Genomic DNA, 13576 nt, shown 5'->3' with positions numbered 1-13576 from the left:
AGTGTACTGCTGATAGACTAATGATAACCTGTAATAGACTAGTGATGTCTTGAGGCCAAAAATGTGGTCAAAATACTGGGTTTCCTACTCATTTTCGACTGCTTTAACCCTTTCTGCTTTAAATTGTTGCTGTAATATTTGTTTTTGCTACACTCATTGCTTTTCTCTAATTTTGATAACAAGTAGCCTGGTTATTTTGTAAAGCACTGTTCTGCTATGTGGCCTACTATCTAACCTAAAATTCTGTCAAACTTTGAACAATGAAGATTTTTGGAAAATTGTGCATTTATAAATTAACCTGTAATTTTGATCTCTATTACATTTTTTAATAATATTATAACTATTATTTTCTAGTTTTCATTCATTCATTTTCTTTTCGGCTTAGTCCCTTTATTAATCCGGGGTCGCCACAGCGGAATGAACTGCCAACTTATCTAGTACATGTTTTACGCAGCGGATGCCCTTCCAGCTGCAACCCATCACTGGGAAACATCCATACACACTCAATCACACACATACACAATGGCCAATTTAGCCTACCCAATTCACCTATACCACATGTCTTTGGACTTAGAGGAAACCCACGCTAACACGGGTAGAACATGCCAACTCCACACAGAAATGCCAACTAACCCAGCCGAGGCTCGAACCAGCGATCTTATTGATGTGAGGCGATTGTGCTACCCACTGTGCCACCGTGTCGCCAGTTCTAGTTTTCCCTATGGTGAAATTCTAAGGTAAGCCTAAAAATCATATCAAATCAAATAAAAAATAAAATATATATAAATAAATAAAATATTTTTGTCCATACTATGAAGTTTAGGGTTTAATATAAATCTTTGAGGTATAATATTAATCAATTTTTTTTCAATAATGTGTCCAACAGAATGTTTACAAAGACACGAGGGTGAGTAAATGATGACAGAATGTTCATTTCTTTTAAACTAAATGAAATTCATCTAGGGTGCAAAATCAATCAAGTTATATAAACCAATTTACAGCTCAAATACTGTGCCATTCTGCGCTTGGAGATCATTTGATTTATTAAAATGAGATAGGATATGGGAAAAGGGAGAATAACACTCTTTGTAACGGCAAGAAAAAATATTCAGGGCAGCCTACAAAGCCTCTTCTCCATATCAAATTTTGCTCCAGTTAGCTGGAACTAAATCTTGCAATAAAATTCCTAGGGCACGTAGCAGAATGGCTTTGCTGGAACATTTCCAACGGCCAGACTTGTGCTTCTCACTTTCACATAATACAAAGGCTGATCGAGAATGTTGTTTCACTGAATAAAACCCACTGATGTTTCCCAACAAAGACAGACCGGAATCCAAGCTTCTTTGAATTTAATACTGAGTTTCGATCCAAGATGGCCCACAAAAAGCATTTCTAATCTATACTTACCACCGGTAACAGATACTTTTAGTCATTATGCACAGTTACTGGTGGATTATGCATGTTTTAAACAGAGCAGGGAATCCAAAACAGGTTGAGGAAACGGTGAAATGTAAGAATATCTACTCTTACCACTGATGGCGGAGCGGATGCTGGCTGAACTTTGCCACTGCCTTGGCGGAAGGTGATTTTCTTCCTCCTCCTTCTGAGAAAGATGTAAATGCGCACATAGACCAGAAGAGTCACCGCAAACGGCAAGTAAAACGACACCACAGAGGAGTAGATAACAAAATCAGGGTTCGAAATTGAGCACACTGCAGGGTCATCTGCAAGAAACATAAATGCAGCATGTTATTAGATAACTTTTGCATTTGTTGACATTCTTTTGTATGCTTAGCTAGTAAAATGAGTAATTAAGATTCAAAATCTCACATAAGTATAAGCGTGGATATGTGTAATGATGCCAGCTGTGTCGTAAGCATAATCAATATTCTTATCTGCGACAAATAAAATTGTTTCTGCCGCAATTACATCCTCAAAGTCCTTCTGCAGTACAGGCAGCCAAAGCAGAACAAATCACACGCATATCTAGGAGGCCTGTGTTTGTGTGAGAGAGATGACATTCATTATGTCTCACCGTGAAAGTAATTAACTGATTACTCTAATTAAATGGATGGTTAATTCCGTTGCAAACTAATTTAGCGACATCTGATGGAGGCTTACCAAAAGCTATATTGCTATTAAAATTAACCCTCTAGATAAACACTTTTGTGCACTATTGTGCTTTGAAATTACATGTTTGAGGAAGCCATTTAGACTGTGTAGCTTAGCGAGATGTACAGTCAAGCTATCGTTTTAAAATAATGTTACAAGCTACTAGTGACAAGTTGTAAACAACATTAAAGATATTTAAAATCTTTGTTTCAGGGTAGGTTAACGTTGACATTTGTTGTTATTGAAAAGTCTGGCATACGCACACAGTGTTTTTAAAACAATTCTTATTCACACAGATTCATAAAACAACCAAAAACGATGTGCCAGGCCTGTAGATGATGATGTTGCTAATCATTTTGACAACCCAAGCTCATTCTGAAAACATACCGTTATATACATTTCCGGAGAGTGGCAAATATGTCCCAGAAGCTACGCTTTTTTTTTGCAGTTTTTGTTTTCACGACTTCACCAGAGGTCGCTGTGTATGCTTTTTGAGATCTTAAATATCTCTTGTGAGTGCCATTTGTACCTGGTGTTCTCACATAAATCCAACAGAGGCCACTGCTGATTGACTGACTGAATGACTGACTGACCAATCAACTGACCCACACTTCTCCATCCCTAAACCCAACCAATAGTGTTTTCAAAAGCACAGATTGACCCATCGTAACAGCGGGAAAGCCGTCCATACAGAGGTAAGCGGTCAGCTGTTAAGCTCGAAAAGGAACAGCGTCAAAAGCGCCTCGTAGCATTCGTTTTAAAGATTAAATGCAGCCATACGTACTTCTGGCTACATAATTTGCGATCTCCAGAAACATACACTATATAGGGCCAGAGATGTATAGTAACGAAGTAGAACTACTTCACTACTGTACTTAAGTACTAAAAGGCAGTATCTGTACTTTACTGGAGTATTGTTTTTTTCTCCTACTTCCACTTTTACTTAAGTTCATATTTTCGATGAGTTTAATACTTTTACTCCGATAGATTTTTTATGAGCTGCATCGTTACTCGTTACTAGAGGTGTCAAAATGGTCGATATCGGTTCAGTAATAGATCATAACGGGTTATTACGTACTGACGTCATTTATCTCCTATGTGCGGTGTCGCAATACTATGGCAAAGGACGGAGGCGCGAGGGCGAGTGAAGGCGGCACAGCACACGAGCCGCTATTTCACTACTACAGAGAAATGTTGTGAGACTCCATCTCTGCCTCTCTCACTTTGGACATTTGACCCGCTGGCCTGTTTGTGAGGTAACTTTATAGATTACCTGTGATAACCGCGTATTATACATACATAGACTGTAACCGCGGCTGTTCTTCCCGCCATCAGTGAACAACGCTTTCATTTCTAAAGCCGATAGCAGCCCTTTCTGTTGAGGAGGTGAAGACAATAACCAGTCAAACGGGTGTAAGACCTCGCCTGTCAGCGTTTAAAAAGCAGGCGGGAGAATATTTACATTCGTTTATTTGCTATAAATGCTCATGCTGTCTTCTGTGTATGAGTTTTGTTTGATACATTCAGAAAGAGTGTTTTCTTTGAGCGGGTCAAATTAAGGGTACAGTTCATATATATTACTGCTGTATTAAAGGACACAATTGTATTACAAGTAACCATTTAACTGTCACACCAAGAAAAAAAACCAATAGAATTTTTTTATTTATTGCATTTCTTAACTCCTAATGTCGCTAGTTAACACAATCAATACATTTTCCCCCAACACATCCCATAATTTCTAAAATATCAGCCTCTACCAAATGGTTGAGATGTTGGTTTATGGTAAAAGTACCAGAATGAATAAATATACTATAAAAATATGAAGTTTAAGACCAGTTTAATTAAAACATAATCAAAATGAAACATTTTTGAATACTAAATCATAGCCATAAGCCATAAAATATTTCAGATTTTCATTTAACACAGTAATATACACATTTTCTTTTTTTTTTACAATAAAATCAAAATCAAGTGAATTAGAACGTTCGTTTACAGCGTTCACAACCAGTAAATTGTGCTCCGAAATTGGGTTTCAATAGCGTTTTGAGTGGATTATGGACTGTTTTTGTGACACACAACTTTGAAAGGTGTGTGTTAAAGCTGTTATAATCTGTCAGATCTGTGGTTCAAGCGTGAGAGAAAAACAGTATTGTAAGTCATGTTTCTTTTCGTTCTGCTTAATGACGTGCCCCCCAAAAGAGATTTAAAATAAACAAAACAATATGATGTCTTTTGACTGCATTCTTTAATAACTACATTACACAATACTTGTACTTTTACTTTCAGTACTTGAGTAGTAAATTTTGAAATAAACTACTTGCAATACTTAAGTACAAAAATGATGAATACTTTAGTACTTCCACTTAAGTATGGTGCTTAAAGAGCACTTTTACTTCTACTCAAGTCACTTTTTGATAGAGTACTTGTACTTTTACTTAAGTCTGGGTCTCTAGTACTTTATACATCTCTGTATAGGGCTACGTTTTCAGAATGAGCCTATGTCGCATTTTGAGCAGTTTTGGTTTTCAAGTACTAATGTATACGTAAAATACATGACTTTGTCATTTTTACAGAATGCTTTTTTGTTGTTTACATAGACAATAGTAATATAGTTTTAAAAAATGTTTGAAACTTGTTTTCAGACTGTCATTTACAACCCAGCTGTCATTTACAGTGACTCATCGAGTACTACAAAGATTTTTGGCCAATCAAAGGCTCTCTAGAATGAGAATGTTCCACCTCAAAACAAACTTGAGCTGCACACCATGTTAATGGCTGTAACTAAATTCTAATTTATATCAACTATATAACTTAATTTGTAGTGTTTCTGATTATTATCCCTTTTTTGTATTTGGTAATAAAACCACAAAGATCTCAATCAAATGAACATCATTAAAATGACTTAAAATTCTGTTATAAATGACCCTTATGTTCTTCTGTTTAAAACACAGCACAGGCATGTTTCTTAATTTGTGTTTCAAGGACGAACGAAGGTCGAAGTTTGGAATGACATGAGGATGAGTAATTAACAACATAATTTTCATTATTGGGTGAACTAACCCTTTAAACACAGTTTAACAACACTGTCAATATTTAGCTAATATGAACCCTCATGTAATGTTAGGAATATTTTCATCCACTCTAGGGTGATTTTACATCTTAATTTGGCCACGTTTTTTTCTATGTTATAGCTACCAGAATTATGGTTTGGTGACAAATCTTATTTTGACATGTATTTTGAGAAAATACGTAGATTTTTTTTTTTTTTTTACTTAAAAAAAAAAAAAAAAACACTGGGCAAATTTACTACCCTTTTGTCCACTGAATTAAACTGCTGTAAAAATGCATCAGATAATTTTTTTTTTTTTTTTTTTGCATAAATCTGTTAATCAACCTCAATCAACCTACAAAATTTCTTAGAAAATTACAGGATTTTAACTCTTTAATTGCCAAATTCATGAATCATGTCACAGATTTGGTGGAAAAAAAACTCACAAAATGACGTATTATTAAAGTAATTTTGAAAGTCATTTTTTTGATTGCAAAACTATGACACCATGTAATCATGCATTTTTGATTGTTGGTGGTTTTCCCTTTTGGGAAGAGGTTACATTTGTAATTTTTACTGTTGATCATCACTTGGCACCATTAACCCTTTAGATAGGCCTGTGCAAAAAAAGCTTAGTTTCTGGATTTTATATGAACTATAACAGCAAATTAAAGTGTGTGTCTGTGAGTGTGTGAGAGCATGATAATGTGAGAGTAACCTTTACGCACTTACTTTGATGTGTCTGAGAATATCAAAATATACATCACAGCTCTCAGAACTACATGGAGTCAATAAAAACAAAGACTGTGTTTATGCACAATCAAATCTGGATATAATGGAAGTCAATGGTGCAAAAACAGCCATTTACAGTAAATTAGGGAGAAAAAAATTGAAATCTAATAATGCATCAAAGCCAATGTTGTTACTTATCGTTCACATGTCCATTACTGTGATAAAAGGTAAAAAACAATCCAATTCACAATTACTTTTTTAATTGAAAATACTTCATTTTGTGTGTTTTTTTCACCAAACCAGTGTCATAATTTATAAATTTGACAATTAAAGAGTTAAAATCCTGTAATTTTCCAAACAATTTAGTAGTTTTGATCAGGACTGAGACTGATTAACAGATTTATGCAAAAAAATTGAAAAAAATATTTATCTGATGGATTTTTACAGCAGTTTAATTCAGTGGATGTTTTCATCCCGAACATAACAAAAGGGTATTTCAAGAGTTCACACTTAGCTCACGATTTATACATAGCTTGTTTGGCGTGCTGTCCCGGGAGAAAGCCCTGAGCTCAAGGGATCCTCGAGCCTAGGGCTCCCTCCTTTCACAGGACGAGGGGAGATTGAGCTCAAGTCGATCTGAAACTCCCCTGCTGCTGGGGCCAAGGTGAACTTCCTGAGAGTAAGACATCAGAAAAAAAGATTTAGGCTTATTTTATCTATAATATAGAGCACATTTGGATGGTGGGAGGAAACCAGGGAACCCGAGGGAAACCCACGCGGACACTGGGAGAACATGCAAACTCCGCACAGAAATACCAGATGGCCCAGTGAAGACCCAACGCCATTGGTATTCTTGCTGTGAGGCAACAGTCCTAGTCACTGGGCCACCGTGCCAACCATTCTGGATAAAGGTGGAAGAAGGGGAGGAGGAGGGTTTCTTCCAGACGAAGATAGTTGAAGAGAGGAAATGAGGATATATATAGTGACTTGGGATCCTTTGATTGGAGGATCATGATTAGCTAATGTGGACCAGCTGTGTCAATCATGAGCACATGCTCCTCTCGAAATTACTTTAAAATTAAACTTCACAAATTTGAACAGTGCACAAGGGTTAAGTCCTAAATGCCTCAAAATGACCTTTACATAGGGCCTGAAATTAAACAGTGAATCTGTAATTTATTCTGACAAGCATCGCTGCTTTTAAACAATTTTGATTAAATTTGTATATCTCGTTTCAAAACTCATTTGACATTAATTAGACCTCCAGGAGGCTTCATGCCAGCACTTGAGTAAGATTTCACACTAACAGACAAGAGCAGTCGTTCTCAACAGGTTTTGCTTCAGGTAACAGATTGCATTGTAGCTATGCATGTTTATATGCTTATTTGCATGTATTTGCATCTTATTTAGCAATATTTTGCCTGTGTTGAGAGCACCTATGACCCATTTTACAGTCACAAGGCCACCAGTCGCTCACCTGTAGTGTTGAATCCAAACAGTAGAGGGCAGGAGACGGCAAAGGCGAGGACCCAAACCGTGGCAATCATGACTGAAACCCTTTTGCGGGAGCTGTGGGTGGTGTTGTATAACACGGGCATCACCACAGCTGTATACCTTTACAAACACAAGAATTAATCTCAGATGAGTCTCAGGAGAAGCAGGAATACTGATCAGAAAAAGGGCACACTCATTGAACCATGACAATAGTGACAAAAACTTTAAATGACCCCAAAGTATCTGAATATATCATTCGTATATTTGAAAGAAATTGTATATGATAAGGAAAAAAGTGATATAGAAGAGAAACTCAATTTCAGATAAGCTTTCACTACAAAGATTTATTGCAGATTCTGTCATGAAGCGTTAATATCTGATTAAAAATTAATAAGGCAGGACTCTGAAAGATAATGCGCAACATCTATACATTAAAAAGGGATTAATTATGCTGGACCCCTTCAGCAGGATGATACTAATACTACTGAATTAGCTTTCCGTGATCCTTTTTTGAAATCTGCTCTTGAATGCCAGTGAGGAAAGAGAGAGGTGAACCAGACCAGTCTGAAAAGCACAATCAACCTAAACATGTTCCCTCTCTCTGCCTCTTTTTCTCTCAGCTCCATTGCTCATGACCAGCCTCTCACTCAATAAATTTCCACTTATTAAACTTCTGTATGTTTTCACACTCAAGCCATGCAGTTGAAATTAAAATGAAGACCCCTGCCTGCTCTACGTATGAAGGTGTTAATGATGCACCTGTCACTGAGAGCATATTAAAGGATTATTTCTGGTTCAGTAAAGCTTAGTCAACAGCATTATTGACGTAATATTGAATTACTTTAACCTTGTTTGAGCTGTTTCACCAATATGACCACAAATGAAGGAACTTATAGGTTTTATTTGAAGTCACAGTGCGGATGTGCAATACCCAGGTTTATTTGATGTCAAAGATTTTATAATGGGAATGTTTTTGATCTCTAGTGTGCATTTATAGCAACAGATACAGAACAGCTCTTTTGGATAATATGCAGAAATGGGTATAATGTATTACACAGTAGCACGTTACAACTATGTTTATTATGTAAGCGTTTTCTGGGAAGGCAGTGATGTAATGCACTACATTTTAAATTTTGTGTAATTTGATTACAATTATTTAAGTCAATATAATTACATTTTTAAAATTACAAATGAAGTGTTAAGAAAAAATAAATAATTATATGCCTTTTAAATTCCATTTTGCATGCCGGTGTCAGTTAATGTAAATATGTTCATCAATACTGTTTTTAAATGTAATCAGAACTTTTTTCCTATTATTGAGTTTTTTCTTTTTGATTTAGTGGCTAATTCGTACAAATTCTTACGATCTAATTCGTACAATTTAGTACGATTTGCTCATCCGCCAATGACGGTTTGGTTTAGGGGTGGGGTTAGGTGCCACGCCTCCTTTTTAAAATCGTACAATTTCGTACGACTGAACTTGTACAAATTCATACGAATTAGCCACTAAACTGTCAAAACGTAAATACTTACGTTTTCTCGTGAGATCAGGCTGGTTTTTTCATGTTTATAATGCTTGTTAAACCACCAGCATACACACACCCTCTACTTAGCAAACAATGCTGTGTATAAATCACTGTATAAGCACATTTAAAGCTAGATTTTTTTTTCATTGTGAGGCAGGTTGATCCTAAGAATGTTAAGTTCCAGAAATGAATTAAATTGTTTGAAGTCAGTGTTTTTATAGCTTTGTAATCATTCTGAAGTCAATAGTAAACTACTAAAAGATTCTAAGTTTGAATTTCTAGTGTATTTTTTATGGCTTGGCATGTGTTTAAAATAACTTTAAAGTAAATTACAAGTAATCTGATCACTTTTTACATTCAGTAATTAGCAATGTATTAAAGTAGTATTCAGTCATTTGTAATCAATCACTTTTTTTGTGTAACTTACCCCACACTGATAATGTGAATGGTGTTTTCTGAACTAGGATGTGCATCTGGGTTTGAAGATTTTAATTTAGATGATGTAAACACTTATGAACTCATCTGCACACCTAAATTAATTTGACATTAGAGTCTGTGTGAATGATGTAAAAACATTTTACTGAAACATGAAAAGGGCTGGACGCTGGCGCAGTGGGTAGCAAGTTCGCCTCACAGCAAGAAGGTCGCTGGTTTGAGCCTCGGCTGGGTCAGTTGGCATTTTTGTGTGGAGTTTGCATGTTCTCCCCGTGTTGGCGTGGGATTCCTCCGGGTGCTCTGGTTTCCCCCACAAGTCCAAAGACGTGGTATAGGTGACTTGGGTAAGCTAAATTGTCCTTGTTAATGAGTGTGTATGGATGAAGGGCATCCGCTGCGTAAAACATATGCTGGATAAGTTGGCAGTTTATTCCGCTGTGGCAACCCCCGGATTAATAAAGGGACTAAGCCAAAAACAAAATGAATGAATGAATGAATGAAACATGAAAAATACTGTAAATGACAAAAATATAGGATTCACTTTGTCACCCTATGGTCAAGAAAAGATTTGATATTGATGTTCATTTCATGTGACTCCTTTTTGTTAGATCAGGAGCTGTTCATTTTGTTGATGTATTCATTGGATTTTAATAAATTGTGAGAAATGGCAAAAAGCTTTTTTTTTTTTACACAGAGCTGAATTAGCTAACAAAATAACAATAAAATTACAATATAACAATAAAAAACTTTCATACAAAAAAATGTTATTTTAAGAACGAATCACTGAAATGTTCTAAAGTAAACCAAAAATGTTCATGTTTTGTGCCATATTGTTTAAATAGCAGATCTATTTGCACCACTTTGTGGACTCATGGATGTTCTGGTCACATGGTGTGTTAAGGCGCAGTGTTGGTGCGTTGCTATTTTGAAAAACTGAAACAGACTGCGCTATTGACCATCTAAAAGCAGGTCTAAAGTCCAGTGCAGAGCGTGTTAGTTATGTGCCTATGCAGGTCCAAAATGCTTACACATTGCTTAATACACACAGAATGTACAGCGATACACAAAAATCTTCACATATAAAAAAATTAAAGGATTAAAAAAAATTTTTTTTTCATAAATATAAAACCACTAACTCCATGCCTTCTTCATGTCAGGGGGCTTTTTTCAGTTTATTCATGACAATATGCATTTGTATAATGTTATCATTATAAAGGTTGTTTAAAGTAGTAAAGTAAAGAGAAAGTAAAGAGGTCAAATAGAGTTTAACTGATTTCTCGCTAGTGAAGCATTCAGTTTGTCCACTTACAAAGTCCACCAGGTAAATAGCAAATGCGCCATGGTGTGACGCAACTGACTCTTAAAGGGAATGGGAGATGATTGGTTTAATGCAAGTTATTCTCAAAACACACCCAATCTCGTTATGAGAATAAGCACAACCCTGTTAGACCATGCGCCAGGGCGCAGATCGTATTTTTCCTCACTTAAAATAGCAAAAGTGAATTCGGACACGCCCTTAATACTTTGTGCCATGCGCTTTATACTTTGCACCTAGATTGTTAAAATAGAGCCCGCAGTGTTATTCACACACTTACTAAACACCATCAGGGTAGCACACATACAATTACAGTAATGCAATATAAATAGCATCAACATTTGATGTGACAAAACTCTAAAATGAACCATTGCTATGTCAACAAAAAAGGCATAAAAAGTGTCATGTAGAGAATTCTGGGCAAGTCAATTTATGGTTATTAACCATATATATAACCATATATATTAAGTTAACGCATGAAGATTTAAGATCTCCCTACCTGTCGATGCTGATGGCACACAGATTGAGTATACTTGCGGTGCACATCATCACATCCAGGGTCACAAAGACATTGCAGTACAGGCGACTGAAAAGCCAAGCTCCGCCGACCACCTGCACAGTCACAACAGGGTCATATTAAGACACTATTACACTAAAAATGTGAAAGATGTGTCTCTAATTGAATGATTCATTTCTAGCCTCACTCCAAGCAAGGAGAAAACTATTTTCAACAGTCCCAGTTTTTATCCCACACAAGCTTTGCAAATAATGAGCGCTCAACGGGCAAACAGACCCCTGGTTCATCTCTCAGTGGGCCTACAACGATAACACCCATCCTAAAGGCAAGGGAGGTATAATAAGGCTCTGGCTGAGATGAATGAACTGCATGCTGCTGATTCAGACCGCTAGTGCTGTATACGTCATGACAGGAAGATCTTCTTTTCTCTCTTCCTGGCACTAATCAAGAGCAGTACAATGCCGCCTACTGCAACCATACACCAGAAGTGCGGCCAAATTTAACCGAGCAGGAATGCTGTCTCAGAATGAAGGTTTTTAACTGTGAGCCACCAAGAGGGAAAGAAATTTGACATTACACTGTGAAATTATACTGTCATTTAATGTATTCACATTTTATTATATTTGAATAGCGTTTACCGGGTTAAATGTAACATCTGCCAATTTAGTATGTAATGTTTCAATAGTCAAGTAGATCAAGTGCTTTGAGAATTATAGCACTGAATACATACTTGCTGTTTTTCATTTGTGGAATAATGACTTAAGGCTTTCACTAAGGGAGTTTGAGGTATATTGAATAAAATGTGATTTTACAGATAAACAGACTGTGTAAACTCGTATGGCCCTATCATACACCCTAGGCAATAAGGTGCAAGATGTGTTTGGCATGATTTGTTGTTATTTTCAGACTAGCGCAATCCTAATTTTCATGTTTTGCACCACGTTGTTAAAATAGCAAATCCATTTGCGCCACTTTGTAGACTCATGGGCATGCTGGTCTATAAAGGCGGTGTGTTAAGGCGCATTGTTGGCGCATTGCTAAATAGGCCATGCCATTGACCAAATGAAAGATGCTCTAGAGTCCAGTGCAGAGCACGATAGTTATGCACCTATGCAGGTCTAAAAGCTTAAACATTGCTGAATAGACACAGGATGTACAGCAATATACAAATATCTTTACATAGAAAAAAAAGGATTAAAATCTTACAAAAATTACTATTTTCTACATAAATATAAAAAACACCACCTCCATGCCTTCGTCATGTCGGGGGGCTTTTTTCCGTTTATTCATGACAATTTGCATTTGTATAATGTTATTAATATTGTCAGTTTTATTTGTTTTATGGGGCGGCGCAGTGGCGCAGTAGGTAGTGCTGTCGCCTCACAGCAAGTAGGTTGCTGGTTCGAGCCTCGGCTGGGTCAGTTGGCGTTTCTGTGTGGAGTTTGCATGTTCTCCCTGCGTTCACGTGGGGGTGCTCCGATTTCCCCCACAGTCCAAAGACATGTGGTACAGGTGAATTGGGTAGGTTAAATTGTCCGTAGTGTATGAGTGTGGATGTTTCCCAGAGATGGGTTGCAGCTGGAAGAGCACCCGCTGTGTAAAACAAATGCTGGATAAGTTGGCGGTTCATTCCGCTGTGGTGACCCCGGATTAATAAAGGGACTAAGCCGAAAAGAAAATGAATTAATTAATTTATTGATTATATGCATATTTATATTTGTTTTAATACAAACAAGTTTAGATTTGTCGGCCTGTCGGGTTTTGTATGCATCACCAAATGGGGCATAAGAATAGGATTTGTGTTTGGATATGACTCACTTTTGACCACACTTTGTTATTATTGTTCATTTATTCATTTGCTGGAAATGGAGGTGCATTTTTTTTTTTGTTTTGTTTTTGCAGTTTTGTTTTTGCAAATCCACAAGTGGCCACTGTGTATTCTTTTTGAGATCTCAAATTTCTCTCGTGAGTGCCATTCGTGCATGCTGTTCTCAACCAGAGCTCGCTGTCAACTGACTGAATTACTGACTGTCATGGATTGGTCAGGCTCTCACGACCCCCACTCACGAAGATCACCATCACCTGACTTCTAATGAGCACACAGCTGCATCACATTCACGAGCACCAGATAAAAGCACAGCACTCCAGTCGCTCATTGTCCGGGCTCGTCTCGACGAAAGCGGACAACTGAGCGACCACTCAGCGTAGTCATCCTCAGCTAAAACAAACGATTTACTTACCTGTTCTCTTTGTATTCCTCCTAGTCTTCCTGGTCCTCCCGAATCGTCCTGTCTTCCAGTCCTTCCAAGTCTGTGTCATCCTCTGTCAGCTGTATCTGGTGTGTGCTGTCCATCCTCGTGTATTCCTGTTACCCAGCCACGGAGGAAAAGACCCCA

The 13576-nt window shown here is 37.0% G+C and overlaps 1 protein-coding gene across 1 annotated transcript in view; it reads right to left on the bottom strand.

Moving 5' to 3' along the window:
• The window catches only part of drd3 (dopamine receptor D3), a 38593-nt gene that overhangs the window by 17562 nt on the left and 7455 nt on the right, over positions 1-13576 (bottom strand). The window contains exons 3-5 of the mRNA XM_056450949.1: positions 11163-11275; positions 7371-7507; positions 1531-1724 (exon numbers count right to left, since the gene is read on the bottom strand). Coding sequence (XP_056306924.1) covers positions 1531-1724; positions 7371-7507; positions 11163-11275 — 444 coding nt within the window. The remainder of the gene's footprint in view (positions 1-1530; positions 1725-7370; positions 7508-11162; positions 11276-13576) is intronic.

The sequence above is a fragment of the Danio aesculapii genome, chromosome 24, assembly GCF_903798145.1.
Source record: "Danio aesculapii chromosome 24, fDanAes4.1, whole genome shotgun sequence".
In the NCBI taxonomy this organism is placed as follows: domain Eukaryota; kingdom Metazoa; phylum Chordata; class Actinopteri; order Cypriniformes; family Danionidae; genus Danio; species Danio aesculapii.
Note: the sequence above shows the minus strand (reverse complement) of the source record. Positions and strands in the feature narration are given on the sequence as shown.